General features: G+C 38.4%; 1 protein-coding gene across 1 annotated transcript in view; it reads right to left on the bottom strand.

The window, feature by feature from the left end:
* LOC127625174 (connector enhancer of kinase suppressor of ras 2-like) overlaps window positions 1-19,875 on the bottom strand; it is a 59,251-nt gene extending 39,376 nt beyond the window's left edge. Inside the window, exons 1-2 of the mRNA XM_052100278.1 lie at window positions 19,373-19,875; window positions 8,221-8,384 (exon numbers count right to left, since the gene is read on the bottom strand). Of these exons, the coding sequence (XP_051956238.1) occupies window positions 8,221-8,384; window positions 19,373-19,436 (228 nt within the window). The 5' untranslated portion in view covers window positions 19,437-19,875. The remainder of the gene's footprint in view (window positions 1-8,220; window positions 8,385-19,372) is intronic.
* Between the last annotated feature and the right edge of the window lie 3,444 nt (window positions 19,876-23,319).

The raw sequence follows: 23,319 nt of genomic DNA, 5'->3' as shown, positions 1-23,319 counted from the left end.
TAACATGGTTGCTATGACAGCACCCCACTCTTAAACAAGCGCTTTGAGTGAGAAGGGAACAAAGTCCCTTTAGAAGGGAATGTATGAGGTACATTTGAGTTATAATGACGTAAAGAGAAAAGAAAATAGATTTTACAAGTGTACTTTTAGTCTAATATTTTTATTTTAATTATATATTAATATAATTATACATAATATATACTCCGCACCCATCTACTGAAGTACTTCAACTTGGGAATTAACATTCCTTGCGTTTGAACATTATATTTACAGGCAAATTGGCTTCATTTCTTTTAGGCATTTCCGTTGAAGCAAAGAATTGTGGATTGCGAGTGCCCACGAAGGATACACCTCATGCATCCTCCAAATTCCCGTGAAAGAAGATCTCATTCAAAGGCTGCATTTGAAGTGTCCTACTCGCTTTTATGAAACGAGACAGCCTTGATGACGTATGCGGCCGAAAAATGTGACCTCCATTCACATTTTTTTTGTGACCACCAACAAATGTAGGACGCAGCATTCCAAAGGAGACACAGCCAGAGTTTGATCCCGAATGAATGAAGTGAACAGCCAATAATGTGCAAGACAGCGCGAGTCACGTCTTGCGAGAGAGTCAGCGAGATCTAGTCGAGTGATTACATTTTTAAATTTTAAAGTCATTCGATTATTATTGATATTGTATTCATATCTTTGTCATGTCTAGATGTGTTTTTGTTCATGTTTTGTTTTCATGTCTTTTATTTTGAAATTCTAGTTCCTGTTTCATGTCATGTGGTTCCCTTGTCATGGGATTTTTAGTTTCCCTCCATGTTCACGTGTCTTGTTTTCATTGGTTTATAGTCTTATCAGTTCTAGTTTGTCATTGGTTTAAGGTTATTTGTCTTGTTATCTTGTTTATATTTCTGTCTGTTTATTGGTTTTCTTGTTATTGTTTTACCCAATGTCTGTGTATTTAAGCCCTCATGTTTGCCATTGTCTCTTGTCAAGTATTGTTAATGTAACCTTGTTTGTTTGTGAAGCCATAGTCAAGTTCATGTTCATGATTATGTTTATATTTCATGTTTGCAGTCAGGGTTTTTGGGATTCCACATTTGAAAAATAAAACTGCACTTGGGTTCTCACTACGTCATCATTTTCGTCATTATCAGCACCAGCGCTTCATTACAATCTTACTTAAAATTATATAATTATTTATGGTTTATTTAATCATACAGTACATATTTAATGGCCAGTGTGGGAAAATAATTGGGAACTAAAGTGTCTTTAAGCAAATGCAAGACTGACAAAATATATTTCTTGCAATAAATAATTATCATAAAAAGTGAATTTTGTTAATGTATAAAATTGTCTTGTTGAAGTGCACTTTAAATTGGAGTGAGAGATACTAGGGAAGTGACTGTCACTTTGCTCACAGCTGATTGGTCCAGAATCTGGATGAGATCTCTGATCGGGAACATAACCTACCCTGGTGCAGGTTAGATGATTAGTGTATGCTACTATGGCGAGGAACCACGATGAAAGCCTATCAACTTTACTGGTTTTGCGAATTCATAGTTAAACTAAGCTTAAACTTATCTAATTAGCTGCTTAATCCTGCTTTGTGACATAGGCCACATGGGTGTTCATTACATCGATCACGATAGCAAAACAACCACTGGTTGGATGATATAGATAAAATATAAAAGACTGACTTTTAATTTCCTGCCATCTTTAGCTGCGCGCTGTTTGATTGACAGGCAGCCATAATAACAGATTAGAGCATTCACATCGGAAGCGTCAGCAGCGTGTCAGAGTGTGAGCTACAGTGCAGCGGGGGTTTCGGCTCAGAGTCTATTTTTGCAGGATCGCTCGCGCTCAGTGCACTGTTGTGCACTGTTGATGGATAAAATGTATGTGATTTGACACAAAAAAAGTACCCAATGCACAGAATAAGCATATATTAGTAGTCTAGTGTGTACTGTACTGTATGAATTAGAACACATCTCAAAAACAAATGAAAAGAATAAAAGAAATCCCTGGAATTGTAACCATTTAAACCCATTATTAAACCTAATATTATAATTACAGATCTTAATCAGACGTATTGTTTTATCATTTAAAACTACAGTAAACTACAACATATGAGCCTGAAAATATGGGACAAAATAAATGTCTTTTATGTACTATTAACCATAGAACAGGTCTATAGGCTTCAGCAATACGCAATCATAGCCAAGTTTGCTTTCACTTGTAAACACATGAAGGTGACAGGCCATGACGTCAACAAATTCAGAACTTATCTCATTCATGTTCAACAATGGATGATACCAGACTTGATTGTGGAGGTGGAGAAACACAAAGTGCTCTATTGTTTACCTTTTAGAAGCAAATGTGGTCCTCCTCCTCATGTAAATAAGATTTCATGACGATCAAGTTTGTAATACAATGACCCACTCCTGATAACCATTTGATAAATTATGGTCTTTATTCAAATAAATACTCACCGAAGTAACATAGAAATCACATATTTTACTGAAACAACCATATTTTTCTGTGTAGAGCCACTGTTGTGATGCAAAAAAAAAAAACGCTTCCAGTGTGAAAGCCCTGTCGAGTCTGCAGCTGCAGTTCTGCTGTAGTTAAGCTGACCCTATGTTCACGTCTCGCTCAAGCTTGCAATGTGAAATGCCGATATGTTTGTGCGCTGTGCTTTACATGCGCATGTGTTCCATAAAAAGGCTATTAATCAAATAACAAGGAAACGAGAAAACCTCTCACTACAACTGAATAACTTAGCTTTAAAAGTATTTATTTAATATAATAAAACAGAGACATTTTTAATCATATTTTTTATTACTGTATATGGTTAGTTTTTTAATAATACCGACCCTGATGTAGAGAGTGTGTTAATTTGCATAATAAATTACCAGGAAAGTAGAAATTATAAAATAATTTATAATTATGCTTAGCCTTTATCAAGTTTTTTCTAATGCTTGATACAAAATATACATGTATCTACAGTAACTTTTTAGAGCAATACTTCAGGCAGATTAGTCCCACCAGTCACAAATACACTTGAGAAAATTGTGCATCATACATTATTGCAAACTAATTCTGGGCTTAAAAGATACAAGAACAAAATCAATTCGGAACACTGTATCTCAAAAGGGATTGTTCAACAAAAAATTTAAATGTTCTCATAATTTACTTGCCATTCCAGATGTGTATGACATTCTTTCTTAATCAGAACACAAATGAAGATATTTAGAAAATATTTCAGCTCTGTAGGTCCTCACAATGCAAGTGAATGGGTGTCAAAATTGACATGCTACAAAAAGCAAATAAAAGTAATTCATATGATTCCAGTGGATAAATCCATGACTTCAGAAGTGATATGATAGATGTGGGTGAGAAACAGATCAATATTGAAGTCAATTTTTGCTGAGCAAACTGAGCAAGAAGGAGAATTTATAGTAAAAATGGACTTAAATATTGATCACCCACACCAGCATATCACTTCTGCAGTAATGGATTTAACGCTGGAGTCACATGGATTAGGCTACTTGCTGACTTATGTGATTTCTGGAGTTTCCAAATTTTGGCACCCATTCACTTGCATTGTATGGACCAAAAGAGCTGAGAAATTCTTCTAAACATCTTTGTGTTCAGCAGATAAGAGAAAGACATACACATCCAGGATGGTAAATGATGAGAGAATTTTTATTTTTGGGTGAAATATTCCTTTAAAACCCATCGTAATTGCGATTTTAAATGGTGATCAGTGTATTAAAAATAACTTTTTAATCTTTTTATTTCTGTAATCACGTCACCCTTTAATTTTACTTTTTTGGAATCAGATTAATGTAGTGTTTATCACAGATAAGTGATGTATTTGAAAAGTTGGCAGTCAAAAATACCTATAAAATACCTATATTTTTTATTCTTTTTGGCAAACAAGGGAATGTAAATTATGGTATTTGAGCTACATTTTGAAATTGCATCATAAAGTGTTTATTGTAATGGGGCATAGCTTTTGCAACTCAGTACTCAATACTCACTACTCATGAGTACTTTTAAATGAGCTACTCTTTTACTCTTACTTGAGTAGTTTTTAGGACAGTTACTTTTACTCTTCTCACACAAATTTTTTTTGGGAAGTAACAGTACTTTTACTTGAGTTGATTTTTTCAGTACTCTTAAAAAGGAAAGGTCAGCGACATGTTTCCCTGACACAAAACTCAAAGTCTTTATGCCTTATAGCATTCCAAATAGAGCACTCACTTTTTCAGCTGTCTTGGTTCTAGAAATATTTTTCCCATTAATTTCATCATTAGGAGTTTTAGAAAATCCTTCTTAAAATAATTCAAAACCAAACCAACAAGCTTCGAGGTGAATCACAACATTAGAAACTTGAATTTGAATCAAAAGAGTAGAAAATCACACAAAAATACAAAGGTACAAGATCTTTCTTGAGGTAATTAAATTCAATTGATTTCTAAATCATGATTTCTAAAAAATTAAATAATAATTTCTCAAATATAAAAAAAAAAAAAAACTAAAAAAAGTTTAAATAACACAGACTGATGGCTTAAACAGAATCATATACCATCAATTAAAAACCTTGATACAGTATGTTATCGTTATAAATCAATTCTCCTATGGAAATAATTGAATGGGATTTTTACTTCCGGATACAGAATGTTGCACTCTATTGGACACTCAAAAGGTTCTATAATGGTTAGGATGCTGCCTAAGAAGGCAGGTGCCTCATTAGGCTGTAGGTAGCTCACAAGGGTTTGTAGCAAATGTATCTTCCTCAGTTCAGACAGTAGAAGACAAAAAATTCACATTTGAAAAAAAATTAATAATAAAAATAAAGCAAAATATGTCTTGATATATTGATATGTCAAACTGGGTGAAAATGGCACATGGGTAACCACCACAACTAAGACCACTTACAATATGCACAGCTCAGGGCTGGTATTGACTAGTTAGAGAGAGAAAAAAAAACATGGGGTTTCCTGCCTGCATTGATTACCAAAGCTAGTGTCAGAAACGCTTAAATTCAGTAAAGGCATCCATCAGATTATCCCCCTATCTCCCCTCTACCCCATTCCCCAGAGCAGTCATACCACACCACGGCTCTCCCAGAATGCTTTGCTGCACATAAAAAGCCAGAGGGGGTCTGTCATATAAGAGGAACAGCATGAGGGACAGATAAGTAATCATATTTAATGCAGCAGGACTCCATGTTGGACAAACCCAGAGAAGCATTGTGTGAGAGGCTTTCCGGCCCTAGCTGGGCTTAAGCACATGACATAACAAATTGTGGGAACAAAGAAGATGACTAAGGGGGGCTGGTTTGCAAGCGCACTGGCTAATGTTCTGTACAATCCCCCATTCACCCTCCTTTTCCTGCCCCTCTGTCATCCTCTCACAGCTACTTTGTTCATTCTCTCACACTTTTCCTTGCACTCCCTCGGCGCCTTTTTTCTCCTGTTTTAATTTGCTATCTTTCTCTCACCCGACTGCTGCCAGTTTTCTACCCACACATTCTTACACTGTCGCTCCACCTCTCTTTGCCTCCTTCTGCATCATCGTCCTTATTTCTCTGTCCCCCTATAGAACAGCCTGGAAACTGTGTGCAGGATGACAGTGGGGAAAATCCATAGGATTTTCAAGGATTTTAAATGTTTGTTTTGGATAAAATTAATTGCACATGATGCAGTTACAATAAACATACAGGCAGCATGGGAAAAACAAGTTAGGTACTTTGGGAATAAAGGTAATTTCTAGTAGTTGACAGACACAGGTTTTTGGTGGACAATGTCAATGCCAAAATCTAGAGAGGAGAATGGTACAATGCCAAAATCTAGAGAGGAGAATGGTACAATGGCCAATATAATGCCAATATCTTCATAACACAATTTTATTATGACAAATGAGATCAGCACAAAACTGCTGAAATCAATTTCACTTACAATATTTGACAAAAAAAAACATTCAAAATCTAAAATTGTGCAAAAATGGCCCATTAAAATGGCCGGAGCCTCATTTCCCAAACGCACTGTAAGCCTAAATAGATCGTAGAATCCATTTTACGATTCATCTTAGTTTTGTGGCCCGTTTCCCAAAAGCATCATAACTTAAGTAGTACTTGAAAACGCTTGTAGATTAACGAGTACTCTGGAGAACTCGTACAGCGCTAAGAGCATCGGAAGCACATAGACTTATGCAGACACCTGCAGGACAAACACGAAATTACACCTGATACAATTTAAATACCTACCTACACATCAAATATCTACACTTTATGCTAAAACTTTAATATCAGGATACCTATGTTTTATTTATTTTTATTTTAACAGACAAGTCTAATAATAATAATAATAATAATAATAATGAAATGGATAAAATAGATAGTCTATATAAATGGATGAATAGATTAATAAGTAAAAAAATAAGTTATTTGTGTGGACTAGTTGGACAAGTTGGTAGCAGCAAAGAGGTGACATGATTGATGCAGACAACTGTATAAATTAAAAAAAGAGAGAAGAAAAAAGTAAATAACTGCATGAAAATCGTCACTTTATTTTGGCTTATCATCCTTACCTCCACTTGCTATTTGACACCCAAAGGAGCTTTCGCCAGGACTACAAGTTGTGTCACACTGCACATGCAGCACTGCTGTACCGTTATCAATTTTGGGAGTAAAGAGAAGACCTCTGCTTTAATAATGAATGTCCCTAAAGCGCATCTTCTAAACGTCACCTTATTTTGCGCTGCGTGATAGCACGGTGAACCTCGTAATATTCAATGAAAGCTTGTAATTTAGCAGGATCATACACGGGGCCTCCGCTGTCTTCACTAATCCTGAAAGCTTTCATATCAAGAGAAATCTGAGAAAAAAATTAAATATTATACATGCACACCTGATTATGAAAGCAGATTGTGTAAAATAAATTTATCTTTAAACAATATGTAAATATGTAGTTCATTAGGTTGAATATTTAAGAACATATTTTTAAACAAATATTAGCAAGGTAATTTGCAAATTATTGTAAAGTTACACACAAATATAATAAAGTTACAATGACGAGCAGCACTATACATTCAAATTTCAGCACTGTTGCATGGACAGTGACTCTCTTAAGTAGAACTTAAAGTGCGTCCTCGCTCATTCGTGCTTAGTGCATTTTTGGGAAACGCACGTAAAAAAAGATCAAATGTTCGTAGAATCGCTCGTAGAAAATGCTCATAACCACTAAGAATAATTGTTATTGGGAAATGAGGCCCTGGCTGATTTAGAAAGACATCTATAATATGAGTGGCAGGTGGATGTAAGATGCAATGAACAAGAGAATGGATGCAATCAAAGACATGATCATTTGAACATACACACACAAAAAAGTGGTAACCTGCAATTGTTACCTCAAGGATCTATTTTTACTTGATTTAACCCATAAAAATACCGTTCAATGGTATGACATATTTTGTTAGGTTGATTTACTGATTAAATAACAATTTTGACTTGAGTAAAGCCAGTTAATTAGAAGCACATTTTAGGTTACCTGAGAAAATTGTAAAGAGCAAAAAGCTTAAAATGTGTCAATTTTAATTGTTAATATATCATTTAAATTATTATCAGTTATAAAAATATCTGCTATAAATGTCTGAAATTATGTTATTGAAAGCAAAGATACTCCCCAACAAGCTACTGAATAACTCACTCACCCAGTTAAGCAGTTATAATTTGTGTTTGGTGAGAACACGATGCACCTCTCTCTGTCTGTGTGTGTGTGTGTGTGTGTGTGTGTGTGTGTGTGTGTGTGTGTGTGTGTGTGTGTGTGTGTGTGTGTGTGTGTGTGTGTGCGTGCGTGTGGGTGGGTGGGATTGGGTGGATTACAAGGAAAATGTTTAGGTTACAAACTGGTAATTACAAGGGTATTATGCTATAAATATTTTTATGAGGACATTTCTAGTGTTCCCATAATTCAAATCGCTTAAAATACATACTAAACTATGTTTTTGTTTCATGTAAAAATGCAGAATGTTTTTTGTAAGGGTTAGGGGTAGGGTTAGTGTTAGTTTTAGGGGACATAATCTATATATTATGTCTATGGAGTGTCCTCATAAGGATAGCCGCACCAACGTGTGTGTGTGTGTGTGTGTGTGTGTGTGTGTGTGTGTGTGTGTGTGTGTGTGTGTGTGTGTGTGTGTGTGTGTCCATAATGTGCTCACCAATGCACAAAGCAAGTCCACTGCCTCCAGAATGAGTTCCTGGTGGCCAATTCGAGATACTCCCAGGTCCTCAAGCTCCTGATGGGTGATTCTCAACAGCTGTTCCCCACCCACCTTTTCCTGCTCAAAGTTCTTAATGTACTGCTGCAGACAGTCGTCCAAACCTTGAAAAGAGCATAACAAAACAGCAAACATGAAAACATTATTCAAGCCACTTAAGAATCTCCTTAATCCATTCTGGATCCTATGTTTTCATTTACAGCATGATTTTGGTCTGTGAGTTATAATCTGATTAAATATGACTAGACAAACAAAAAGCAGAGATTATGAGAAATAGAGTCCTGACATGGGAAATTGGGAGCTGTGACTGTGTGTTTTATGTGGCATCCATCAAAAGTGTGTGTGTGTACATATCCACACATGAATACAATACGCGCCCTTAGACAGTAGTGAGAGACTGTGAAAGTCTTGGCGCACAGATGTTTAAACAGGCCTCATTGTGTAAACAAGAAGAGACCCAGACACACATTCTTACACACACACACACTACTTTGAACAACTTCGAAATGCTTTACTGTCATGAACACACGTCAGCGGACTTCAAGCACTATTGTCACCAATAAGGGAAGAAGACCTGTTTTGGCAGGAGCTAGCCGTTGTCTGGGAAACATATGCCCCCTTCGTGTCCCCTACCCTTTATCTATACTGATCCTTTAAAACGTTGTTTTCTCCCACAGACTCAGCAAACACAAAAACATAATATTATACACTTTTAGAACAGACACAGCATGCTTAACTAAACCATTAGAAAAATATCTATTAAATTAATAAATAAATTCACTAATGCTGATAGGAAAGAAAATTGTGAACCTGTGGCCAGTCGATAACAAACATATAGTAGGAATCTAGGATTCAAAATCTGTATTTTAAACTTTTCTAAACAAAAATATGGAAAAAATTACAACAATGTTATAATATAAAATTAATAAGTTAGAATTTTAGACTCTTCATTTTGTCAATCAAATTTTATACAAAAGGTCATATTTTGTACAAGATCTTCAGGGTTCGCACAAACTTCCATGCCAGCTTCAGAGCATGCATATGAAATACTAAGAAATTCTGAAATTAATGTTAGTAATTGTTTTGTTTTTTTTACTTTTTACTGAAATGGTTACGCTGATAATATAATTTGTAATGGAAAAAAGGTATTAAATGAAAGAAATTTCATTAGTGGAATTTTGAATCCCAATGTATCTTTTCCTCTATCTATTCCTATAATTTTTCATTCTTCTCCACTTCCCTTAAACTCACAAACAGCACTTTCTTCCCCATGGGCTTTTGAACTGTGTTGTTCGCTTATCTGTGAACATTTCACAACAACAGACAAGGTTGTAGAGCATGTAAAATACCCTTTTTTCAAAATCTCTGATATTCATCTTCTTCTGTATCTAGCCGTTGTATAAATTTAATGGATCACGAAAAGAAAGTTAAGATACCAGCAAAATTCTAAATTGCTGAAAGCGAGCATTTCATGGCTTTGCATACAATATTGGGACTTAACAAATCCGCCTCTTTACTAGGCTGATGTAAACCCGTTCCAAATGAAGGAATCATCACGGTTTGTCACTCTATGTTGCTATAGAGATGGGCAGAGCATTTGAAGTAGAACCTCATTACCAAGACCAAAATAGCAGTGAATTGAGAAGATTATAAATGAGATTTACTGTATGTTCAAATAAACAAATAAATAAGTAAACAAACAAACAAACAACTAGCAATACAGCATACTTGTATCAATGGATTATTTACATGCCTTTGTGTGGCATTTGTACTGTAATGCAAATGCAAATGAAACATGGAATATTATTATTACAATTCTAAAGACTGTGGTTCAGAGCCCTGAGTAACAGTGGTTTGAGAACTGAATAGAAATATTTTACCTGAGACAAATTCACCAAGTTACCGGCAAAATGAAAATTCTGTCTTTATTTACTCAAACCCGTATGACTTTCTGTGGAACATGAAAGGAGATGTTAGGCAGAATGCCTCAGTCACTATTCGGTTTCATTGTATGGAGAAGTGGTAGCATTCTTCAAAATTGTTGTGAGAATTTGCATCATTTGTTGAACTAACCCTTTAAACTATTGGATAGTTTACTCAGAAAGGTCAGGCATGTGTTCAGAAACACTTACACAATAATTAGAGTTTGCAACATAAAACTAAGTGTCTGTCTAATAGTTAAACTAATCCCTGTAGTGAGCAGTGCTCTTCCTGCGGCTGACAGAGACAGACCAGCTCACACAGCGCCAGTATACACAAACAGTAAACTCATTGATAGGAGGACATTAATCTGCTGTTAATTGCAGCCACTGTGGCTAAGTTGTGTTAAATGCTACAAAGAAGAGCACAGAACATTCATCTGGGACCATTCATCTCTGTCAAGCAAGGCAGGTGGTCAGCCAACAGCTACAAAAAAGAAAGATGTAGAAAGGGGAAATGTGTTTAGGAAAGAGTGAGTGATGAGTGAAAGTTGTACCGAAGAAGAAAATCTGATCTTATCTTTACAGTGAGTCAACTAAAGCAGCTTAGAGGCTGGAACATTTCAGATGTGTCCTCAAATCTAAACTGTCTTGAATCTATGAATTGCCAACTGGTTTGCACTAGAAGAAAGAGGGATTGGCACTTCAGAAATCTCTAAGCAATGAATTTGTGCTTGAGGTTCATAGGTTATGAACATGTCACAGATAAAACTAACAACACTTTATTGATGCTCAAGAAATAGTTCACACAAAATGACAATTCTGGCTGTGTTGTTCCAAACCTGTGTGCTGTCATCTTTTTTGTGGAGCACAACAGAAAGTAAACATGTTGCTACTTAATGTCCTAGTACCCTGACATTGACCCCATTTTTTTATTTCTTTAATACATTTTTGTCCTTTTGTAGGCTTTTAATGACAGAGTTAATGGAGAGGAGACAGGAAATGGCAGGGGAGAAGAGTGAGAATGGAATCAGGAAAGGACCTCACAAGCCAGGATTCGAACTCGGGTCACCCGCGATGCATTAACACCACATGTCATGAGCACAGCCAGCTAGGCTACGGCTCTGACGACATTGACCCCATTTTGTGTTACTGACAAGTGGCATCTCCTATCAGACATTTCTGCATAAGTTCTTTTGCATTGTTTTACCTTTTCCTGTGGCACGACTTACTTTATAGCATGTTGCGTCAGCAGCATAACAGACCCGGGTTCTCATCCTGTGTTGAAACCAGGAAGCATTTACATTCACATAATCAATGACAAATCAAAGGTTCAGTTTTTCCCTCTCAGATCAGCCTGATTTCACAATGAAATCAGAAAGAGTCGGTTTGATTTTTTGGTTTAATCTTTTTTACGAAAATCTGTATATGCTTACCAAATGTAAAACATTGCCCCAAGTGGCCAAAGCGGTAAGTGTTGTAGGGCATATAGGCTTGTTTAAGCTCAATTTAAGACCAGGGGAGGTCGCCAAAAGCTAGTTGTGAAGCAAATTCCTTTCAGCTGTACAGGATGCAATACTGTTACGATCCCTGGTTGTCTGCCCCGTGTTTTCCGTGTCACCGTCACCACGTTTCCCGGTCTTCATCACTATGTCATTGTTCGAACCTGTTTGTCATTTGTATAATCATGTGTCTGTGTATTTAAGCCCTGTTTGTTCCTCCATTACCCTGTCGTACGTTGTTCCCACTGTTTTGATGTTCCCATGTTCCGATGGTTGCTCTGCTGCCTGTCTTGCCCTGTTTATCGTGGCGTGTTATTCCAGTCCGTGTTCCTTCGTTGTTTTCATGTTTTAGTTTCAGTTTGCCCATCGTGGTTGTTTAATTTGTGCATGTCTGTTTATTTCCACCGTTGTTCAATTAAAACCTCCTTGTCTGCCTCCTCCTGCAATCATTACAGAACGAACGACAGCCCACCATGGATCTAGCGGTTCTACGAGCCAACTGTCAGCTGCTCAGTTTAATGCAGGAAAACCGTCAGGTAGAGGACCACGTTCACGATTTCCTGGAACTAGCGAGTGCCACAGACTTTCCGGACTCCTGCTTGGTGGGTTTCTTCCGGGCCAATCTGAATAGTGCGCTCAAGGAGCAGTTGCCACCGGCGACGCACGGCTGGACGCTCCACGATTACATTGAGGAGACTCTGCTGGCATGTGCCTCGCCGTTCACTGTGGGCATCGTCGAGGAGAACCCTGCCTCTCCTCCCACAGTGGTAACCCTCCATTCGCCCATGGTTTGTCCCTTCACGCCTGCCTTGGTCAAAGAGCCAGTGCTGCCAGCTTCGCCCGCCCAGAGGAGGAGGAGAAGAAAGGCTTTCGCTCCCCAGTTCACGCCTGCCACGGTCAGCAAGCCAGCGCCTACGCCTGCTACGGTCAGCGAGCCAGTGCCTGCAGCCTCGACCGTCCGCGAGCCAGCGCCTGCAGCCTCGACCGTCCCTGAGCCTGAGCCTGAGCCAGCGCCTGTAGCCTCGTACGTCAGTGAGCCAGCGCCTGTAGCCTCGACCGTCCCAGAGCCAGCGCCTGTAGCCTCGACCGTCCCAGAGCCAGCGCCTGTAGCCCCGACCGTCCCAGAGCCAGCGCCTGCAGCCTCGACTGTCCCAGAGCCAGCGCCTGTAGCCTCGACTGTCCCAGAGCCAGCACCTGTAGCCTCGACTGTCCCAGAGCCAGCGCCAGCAGCCATGACCGTCCAAGAGCCAGCGTATCCCGAGCCTCCCAGGGCTCCGCCACTCGAGCCTCCCAGGGCTCCGCCACTCGAGCCTCCCAGGGCTCCGCCTCTCGAGCCTCCCAGGGCTCCGCCTCTCGAGCCTCCCAGGGCTCCGCCTCTCGAGCCTTCCACGGCTCCGCTTCTAGAGCCTCCTACGGCGCCACCTCCCTCGGCTCTGCCTCCAGAGCCTTCCAGGCCTCCGCCTCTAGAGCCTCCTACGGAGCCACCTCCCTCGGCTCCGCCTCCAGAGCCTTCCAGGCCTTCGCCTCTAGAACCTCCTATGGCGCCACCTCCATCGGCTCCGCCTCCAGAGCCTTCCAGGTCTCCGCCTCTAGAGCCTCCTACGGCGCCACCTCCCTCGGCTCCACCTCCAGAACCTTCCAGGCCTCTGCCTCCAGAGCCTCCCTCAGCTCCGCCTCTTGAGCCTCCCATGGCTGTCCTGTGGCCGCTTCCCAGGACTCCTGAACCTGTCCCTGTCCCTTGGACTGCCTTCTTGCCCTCTGTGCCCCCTTGGACTGCCGTCTGCCCTCTGTGCCCCCTTGGACTGCCTGGTTTCCCTGTGTGTTCTCCGTGGTCTGCCAGTCCCCCCCTCATTCCTTGGACGATTTTGGTTTAGTTTTTTTGTGTATGTTTTGTTTTGGTGAGGATCGTCTGGAATCCGATCCTTTGAGGGGGGGTTATGTTACGATCCCTGGTTGTCTGCCCCGTGTTTTCCATGTCACCGTCACCACGTTTCCTGGTCTTCATCACTATGTCATTGTTCGCACCTGTTTGTCATTTGTATAATCATGTGTCTGTGTATTTAAGCTCTGTTTGTTCCTCCATTACCCTGTCGTTCGTTGTTCCCACTGTTTTGATGTTCCCATGTTCCGATGTTTGCTCTGCTGTCTGTCTTGCCCTGTTTATCGTGCCGTGTTAATCCAGTCCGTGTTCCTTCATTGTTTTCATATTTGAGTTTCAGTTTGCCCATCGTGGTTGTTTCATTTGTGCATGTCTGTTTATTTCCACCATTGTTCAATTAAAACCCGCACGTAGATCCATACTCCTCGTCTGCCTCCTCCTGCAATCATTACAAATACAGTGAAGAGGAATGCATATTTTATGGACTCTAAACCCCAAACTAAACCTTACAATTAGTGGAGTAAAGATAACCGTGATTATTGTGCACAATACCAATTACATTTTGATGCCCAAATGAGGGAATTTTTTGTGAATATATAAATGCCATCAAAGGAGCGTTCATTCAGTTGAACTCCGAGTGTCACTGAGCCACATTGCAGATGTCAACCAGAGCAGCTCCAGTCTGGAAGATGCTCTAATGCACACGCCAACGAGCACAATTTTGCAATGCTCAACATAATGGAAATGCTTCAAATGGCACAGTGTACAGTAACCTGATTTAAAAAAGAAAACATAAGTGATAAATAAGTAAAATGATTATCGACGATACACCGCTATTATAATTTATGTTATTTGTATGTGGCATTTTGTAGGAATTCTAATATCTGCCTGATGTTTGAACACTGCTGCTCACAGCTACTGTGTTATTATTATAGTTATTTTTGTAGTGTCTGTCAACAATCTGCGCTACAGACTGTGCCTGGTCAATATGTGTGAAATCCTCTCTAACTGTTCAGCTTTATAACAATAAAAATAGATTTTCAAAACATCCATTTAATTAAGGCTATATATTATTTTCTTTTTGTGCAGTTTTGTTGGATTTATTGCTATTTTTCTACTGAATGCTCATGGCACCACTCAGAGGGGGGCTTCGGAGTCACAGTTAGCATTGGGGGCTGGGGGTGGACATGAAGCATTGAGGGAAGGTCACAAGATTTTTCTGCGATGGAGGGCTGCTGTATGGCCCTCAGAGGCATCACCTGGGGGCATCATCACCACTGAGCTGTATGCTAATGTTAGAGCTGCAACATGGTAATCATGTATATGATAATGCTATAAAAATGTGATTGTGGGAACAAAAAACATCATGTGTTTATACAGCTTTACTAAAAAATATTAGAAATTGGAATAGTGACCAAGAAATCATGGTGCATAGTTTCACATCTAGACAGCAACTTGACTGCCCCAATCTCATTCTGCCTCTCTTTCCACAATGATTTCCCATAATGTCTTTACTAGGCACTACCGCCAAAAAATGGCAGAACCCAAAAATAAACAATATATAGTTTTTCCTGACTTATAATAATTTTATCAAATAGTTACAACACTGTAATGTGCATTTGACTAATCATACTCACCTTTTGTACATTTTGATCTTTTCCTGCTAGAATATTGGCAAGTATAAGAATGGTTGTAGGGGTGCAGTGACTTAAAACAGAGTTTTTTTTTTTTTTCTTAGCACACTGTAAACCCTATCTTTGTCCCCTTTGGTCAAGTTCAACACTGTTAACTTTATTTCAATTCACCCTGTGCATGTGCAACTGAAGTACAGATGTATTTGCATTACAGTGTCATAGACATAGGCATAGAATCTGTTGTAATCTTTTTTAACTGAGATGTGTTATTATGTGACCTATATGATGATTTTTGTCCATTCAATTAAACATATTAAGTAGAAACAACAACATTCAAATTTTATTTAAGCATACTTCTAGATACATTAACTTAATTCTTATCTTAACTTATAAGTTAATTCTATATTAAGTGAAGTTTTGGAGATGTCATTACTCAATTCAATTGTGGGAACAAGTTTATTCAATCAATTGAGAACAGTCAACTTAATAGGGTTTTCAGTGCATATGCATGACTCTGGTATGTTTGGCAGGGCAGGGTGGCACTAACAGTTGCTGCTGACCACATTTCTCTCATACCCTTAACAGCATCCATCTATAATCTAAAATAAAAACCTAGCCCTCAGCAACACTCTTTCCATGCACTTTGTACCTTGAGAACACACTCAGACGAGCTAAAGGATGTCAAACATGCAACCCACACCAAAGAAACAAAGCAAAATACCTTTTTCCTACCCACTAGTAGGCATGGCTGAAATGCCAGGACATGTACATTTTGGCTGCAACTTGGTCTAATGAAAATTACTGTGGGGTAATTTTGTGCAAAATTATTACACATATCATGGCAATTCCAAATCGAAATGTCCACTGTGTGGAATTAAAAGCTCCCAAACAGAAGAGGTTTTAAGGTTAATGCTCTATTGAGTTTTAAATCAACAAATTTTACCCTAAAACTTACAACTAAAACCTAACTGATAGTGTCAGTGGGGTGAAAGATGGAAAGAATCTAGGGGCCCACAAGTCAAATCATTTTTAGCGCCTTTCACAACACACATTGTTTCAAAGCAGCTGTACAGAAAATCATGCATTAACAGAAAATGAAACTGTAATATCAATAATGTCATAGATTCATCATTGACAACAAATTTTATACTGTATTTTTTAATAGGAAAGGGGCCCAGAGCAATATAGAGTCAGGGGGTCTGAATAACTTGCTATGGTCCTGGTCATAAGAGCAAATGAGGGATGAAAAACAAAAATAGCTTAAGCAACCATGTCATTTTACTGGTGTTTCTATGACACTTTCAACTCCCATGATGACGACTCGCATGCTCTTCAGGACTCAAACCCCAGCAAGTGCATGCAACATTCTATCGGTTGAGATAACGCGCAACATAATCACACTTGAATATGCTTGTAAATTTAAATGTATCGCCTTAAAGGTCATACACAATAGTAAATGTGTTTTGACATCATAAGATAGCATTGTGTGAGGAACAGGGTGAAAAGAATGTGTTTATGAACTGATAATCTGCCGTTTTACTTGTGATTTGTGTCAATGAAAGTGAATGAAAGTCATTGTAGTAGCGCCTCTAGTGTTCATTTCACCAGGAAAGTGTCACAATACATACAACAAGCCACGTAAAAAATATATTTTCTAAAATGTTGGTATATAACAACATGATTCTATGCTGCTGACAGAAGTAAACATAATGCAGAATTAAATCTAGAGAACATTTAAAGGGTGTTCTGGGGAGATTTTTATATTTCAAGTGCATAATCCTGAGAAACACATAAGCAGTCCAAGTCAAAATATATGTGCCATTTTGTGTGGCTCAGTGTGGGTACGGGAAGCATCTATGCAGGCTGCCCATATACTGTGTACATGCTGAGTAAATCTGAAAAAATTGCTATAAACTGTTCTATAATTACACAATGATTGTGTACTTGAACGTGAAGTACATTATTACATGCCAAAGATCAGCCTTACTCTAATACACATACACATTAACACATGTTATCTTCTGTTCTTCAGTGTGTTTGAGCAGCTGACGGAGCAGCTTGCAGAGTTTTTTCCCCACACCTAACAGACAGATGTCGATAAAATTCCCCAGCTTCTTAGAGCCAGAGCTTTAGCCATGTCAAGAAAATGACTGTCTACATAACACTCAAATTGTTCTATGCCCCTTATTAGAGGTTAACTTAAAGAGTAAACAACATACTATATACTTGTGATCATGCTTTTACCCATGAATGTGAAAACAACGTACTGTAAGAAACCCTCTCTGGCATTCCCTTGAGGAGAAACACTGACTCGCTAACATTAATATCCTTTATGATTTTCTGCCGTTTTTCCTGCAAGTCTTCCGACACTGCCTTTTCTTGTTCCATCTCGCTTACCCTTTAGATTTCATCAAATAAGGTTGTTTAAGCAAATTTAAACAGTTAAATTAATTCACCTCTCTAGGTAAATGCCAACATGTGTAAATATATATATAGTGTGACTGTAAATCTCTAGGCATAATGCACATCAGCCATGTGCCTGCATATAAGCAACAGAGGCATGAATAAATGAATAACGCATTAAAGCGCACAGCCAGTTTGTTATCCACCTTATTTATCCACTCAGACACATCACACGCCTCTGACACAAACAAAACTCAAGCCAAGACATCCACAAGACAGGATAACACGTGCAGTTCACATTGTTGTAAATTTAATGAAGCTGATTTCTGTAGAAATGCACACCTGCACTTATTTTCTCACACAAGTAGGTTTCACATTGAATAAAGAAAACAAATAAATGTATTTTAACAGGGAGGAATGAGATGCTGATCTGCCTTTTTGGAAAACATGATTACTTAAAGGGATAGTTTACCCAAAAATGAAAATTCTCTCAGTAGGTTCTAAAAATGCAAGTGCATGGATATTTCTCTTTTGAAGCTCCAAAAATCACAGACTGTCAGCATAAATGTCATCCATACAACACCAGCAGTTAAATGAATGTCAGTGACACGATGACTTTTGGTGAGAAAAAGATAAACATATAAGTACTTTTTTAATCTGTAAATCATGCTTCCGGTCAGAAGCGTGTTACATAATGCGAGAACTGAGGCACGTGCGTCACAGCCGGTAGATCAGTGCTGTGTACAAATGAAGAGGAGGTACGCTGTACAGTAGCTTGGTTGGTTTTGGTTTAGATCTGTATTTATCTGTTTCTTTACTCATAATGGTGTGTTTGTGTGCTCATCCTGGATGTCTCAACCGAGTGGAGAATGTGAGATTACCTCTGTATCATGGCAACTATATGATATAGTTATATATTACTATAATTTATTAAACTATATTATAGTTAAAAAGTACTTAAATATTGATCTTTTTTGCACCAAAAGCGATCGTTGGTGTTGTATGGATGACATTTATGCTGACTGTCTGTGATTTTTGGAGCTTCAAAAGAGAAATCTCCATTCAATGCATTTTAAGGACCTACTGAGCAAAGTCAGTTTTCTATTTTTCTTTAAATATGTTCTGGTGAAGAAAGAAACACATACACACCTGGGACATCACAAGGGTGAGTAAATAATCAAAATAACCAACTGGGAAAAAAATAAATAAATCGGTTACCAAATTGAACCCTTGTCCTTTTTAAATTACAAATGACTGTCCCCTCTTCTCCCAGAACTCAAAACCAGAACTCAGAAATCAGCCAATTCAATTCTAAAAATCCTTCTCAAAGAGGGTTCACTTCATCTTATGCCAAATTGTTTCATTGATTAGAATAATGCCTAAAGTAACTGATCCCTAATAAGTCAGTTACCTCCTAATACCCCCTTAAAAAAATCAATGGACAGTATTACAATGTCTAATAATATATAGATTAATTCTAGTGAAGAAGAGACCATTGAGCCCTTTGATTGCCAGAGGCATGCCAGCTGATCACTTAGCCTCCACGTGACCCGTCACTATGCATTGTGTTTGATGAGATGACGTGATTCCTCAACCAACTTCTATCATTAATATAAATTTGAAATGCATTCCGATATCTTAATAATTTTAGTCATTGCTTTAAGCACAGCATATTATAGACTACATCATAATTGCTTGACAGCTTGATTGCGCGCTCGCAAACAAAATACATACGAATGTAAAATGCATATATACCTTTCATCCAATCAACCACCTGCCTTGTTGTCCACCTGCTTACTGGTTCCATAACCAGAGCCATTGTGGAAGTTTTAGCAGTCGGTGCCAAACAAAGATGCCAAAGAAGCGCGCTTTAGCACACTCCAATATCAGCTGTTGGATCCAAGCTCAGACAAATTTCTGCCTATTTTTCATCCGCTACATGTTTACCCTGCAATCTGAACTGGTTCTTTTAAACGAAGCGTTGGTGGTCCAAGTTCAAAGCATTGCTCCTTTATGATTGCATTCCTTCGCAATAGTCTTTGTGATAGGGCTTCCAGATTTATCTAGTGCGACACATTATGCATTATCTTCTTTTCCATCAAATGTATTTACGTCGCGATATCTTTACCGTTTCCTCATCCCATCACATTTAGCCACAGCGAGAAAAACAACGGCGAATTCATGCAGCTGTGTGTCTCGTCTGAAGCTATTACCAGAAAACAGCACGCGCGCCCCTCGCGCACACTCGTATGACTCGCGCCTCGTTCATTCTCCGCCGTCGTTGGCTCTGGCAAATGAGCCGTCATGAGGGCCAAGCAGCGGAAACATCTCCATAATTGAGCTGTGCGCAAACGAACATGTTGTATACCGGAGACGGAGAGAGTATCAAATATACGCTTACAAATACTGAAAGACTGGGGCTGGAAAACTCTGTATTTCATTACTGAGCATGCAAATCACTGTTCACATTGCCGTATTAATCCCAACGCATATAGATTGGTGCAGAATTAATCCAGCATTAGACAAAGCACCTGACTCGCCCAATCATTTCTTAATAATTTATTATTATTATTATTATTATTATTATTATTGTTGTTATCATTAATGTTATTATTATTAATAATAACAATAGTCTTTTCATCTATTCAAAAATGTATCATGTGAATTGTGAATGGTTCCTTTGCTGAGAAAGATATTTAACCAAAATAAGCATGATTTTATATATATATATAAACTTTAGGGTTTAGAGAGTAACAGTAATTTAATTACTACTAGTAAGATTAGAAAATAATTAAGCTTAAGTTGAGTAAACCATTTTTCCCCATTTGAGATAACCATTAGTATTTACAGAATATTTTAGTCCATAAATATATATAGAATTTATTAATTTCATGCATACATCTATCCTACATCACAAGAGAATTAGTGGCCATTATGAGCAAAAAACTAAAACAAAACCCACTCTGTCACACACAAACACACACGCAACCCTGTCACATTTCTTCAATGTAACACTGTGACGTGGTTGAGTTATTCACTTATGAATATTGTAACAAAATTATTACAAATTCTACATATTTGAGTGAAACATTGTGTTAAAAATATGTGGGTGCAAGTGGCCTGTTGGGAGAGTTCAGAGTTATGGGGTTGAGAGGAGTGTGACAATATTGGATAATTAAAATGGAAACACATTTTTTTTTTGTATTGTTTGCTGACCATAGTTGGGGTTTTAGTTACAAATCTGAATTTAATGTAGCTCAGTGAGTATTGACGCTGATTACCACCCATGGAGTCACGAGTTTGAATCCAGGGTGTGCTGAGTGACTCCAGCCAGGTCTCTTAAGCAAACAAATTGGCCCGGTTGCTAGGGAGGGTGGAGTCGCATGGGGTAACCTCCTCGTGGTCGTGATTAGTGGTTCTCGCTCTCAATGGGGGTGTGGTAAGTTGTGCATGGATCGTGGAGAGTAGCATGAGCCTCCACATGCTGGGAGTCTCCGCGGTGTCATGCACAACAAGCCACGTGATAAGATGCACAGAATTACTGTCTCAGAAGCGGAGGCATCTGAGTCTTGTCCTCCGCCACCCAGATTGAGGTGAGTAACTGCACCACCTAGTAGTAGTGGGAATTGGGCATGCCAAAATAGGGAGAAAAGGGAATAAAATTTAAAAATATATATAATTCTTTTTTGTTTTTTTACACAAATAATGAGACACAATCTGCCTATTTTTATCACGTAAAAACGAAAAACATTCATAAATGTTATATTTGTAGACATTTAATTGGTATGAGGGACACATGAGCAGTGAATATATATTTATTTTTATAATAAGTATATGAGGAATAATTTTCAAATCACTTCACTTATGTCCGTGACAGGGTTGAGAACACAATTTGTCCAAATCGAGTTTAATATTCACCTAATTTTGTGTTTGCCTTTAATCGAATGTAGTTTAAGAAAAAAAGAATTCCAAGTTAAAATATGACCAAATTCCAAGAAAAACCTTTGAATAAATCCAAAGTCTTTTTAGCAAGTCTGTTAACTTGGTTGCCATCTTTGGAACGCTCCCGCGGAGCTATTTTTCTATGTAAACAAGCAGCATTCAAGTGCAGCTCATATTTACTTGAATGGGGAAAGACTGAAATTTCATAAAACGGTTGGTCAAGATTACAATCAAAGACCATATTTAAAATCAAAAGTAAAATCTGACTACATTGGTATAATAAATTGTGCTTCTTTACCTCAGATTATGCTAAAAAAAACAACAACAACAACAAAAACGCTATTTTCACGGCTTGTCTTGCTAATGCATATGCACATTCTTGTGTTCACTGGCAGGCGATGTCTATGTATCTAAAAGGTGATTGGCTCTATTATCTTGGCTCTGCAAGGGACTTCCTTTTCTACATACATTGGCCATTCCTATTTCTCCCATTCATTTTAATAGAAGTGGCCTGTCTCTGCTAAATACTCTCTGATAAATCAGAATTAGAATGAGCTTTATTGCCAAGTATGCTTACACATAGAAGGAATTTGTCTTGGTGACAGAACCTTCCACTGCACAAACAATACAACAAGACAAAGATAATAAAAATAAAAAATAGAATAAAAATAAAAAGCGAATAGAAAATATAAGCATATATAGAAATACACAATAAGACTATATACATTTAAGCAATATCACACGAGCAAGAGTACGATATGGCCCTACATCAGCACTGCTGTGATTCGGGCACAGACTGAGTGCCACAGGTAATCACAGCATTGCTGATTTAGGGCCATATAGCACAACTGCGAGTAAATTGGAAAAAATAAGGAAAAACTGATTACGGTCATAAAAAATGCATTTGTGCATGGAAATGCTTTCTTATGCTACAGATAAGAATCTACCATTGCTGGTTCAAACCAAATGATGCATCCAAGCCTCCATTAGTAATTACAAAATTTCACTTCAGAAATAGTATCAAGGCTTGTGCTGTTTTGAACAAGTTATTGGATAAACAAGGATGGATGTGTGTGTGTGTGTGTGTGTGTGTGTGTGTGTGTGTGTGTGTGTGTGTGTGTGTGTGTGTGAGCGTGTATTTATCACTTTGTGGGGACCAAATGTCCCCATAAGGATAGTAAAACCCGAAATTTTTGACCTTGTGGGGACATTTTGTCGGTCCCCATGAGGAAAACAGCTTATAAATCATACTAAATTATGTTTTTTGAAAATGTAAAAATGCAGAATGTTTTCTGTGAGGGTTAGGTTTAGGGGTAGGGTTAGGTTTAGGGGATAGAATATAAAGTTTGTACAGTATAAAAACCATTATGTCTATGGAAAGTCCTCATAAAACATGGAAACACAACATGTGTGTGTGTGTGTGTGTGTGTGTGTGTGTGTGTGTGTGTGTGTGTGTGTGTGTGTGTGTGTGTGTGAGAGAGAGAGATGGAGAGTGTGGATCACCCGTAGCCATACCCAAGCAGAGATGCTGTCAGCTTTCTGAAGATCAGCTTTCTCAGTGAAAAAGCAGCTGTAAACAGCAAAAATGGTGCAATGTCCTCTCCAATGTGGAAAATCTGGTAAGAGGTAAGCGCCTTGTGTTCTGTAATTATTCAGTCTGTTGCTTCTCAGCTGTGATGAGCCCTAATGCTGAAGTTGTTTGTTTAAAGCTATTTCCTAGCTTTAGTAGTGTTGTAGTAATACGAGCAATCACGGAGCGC

Source organism: Xyrauchen texanus, chromosome 31, assembly GCF_025860055.1.
Source record: "Xyrauchen texanus isolate HMW12.3.18 chromosome 31, RBS_HiC_50CHRs, whole genome shotgun sequence".
Lineage (NCBI taxonomy): Eukaryota > Metazoa > Chordata > Actinopteri > Cypriniformes > Catostomidae > Xyrauchen > Xyrauchen texanus.
The sequence above is the reverse complement of the archived record's forward strand: the minus strand, read 5'-3'. Positions and strand labels throughout refer to the sequence as shown.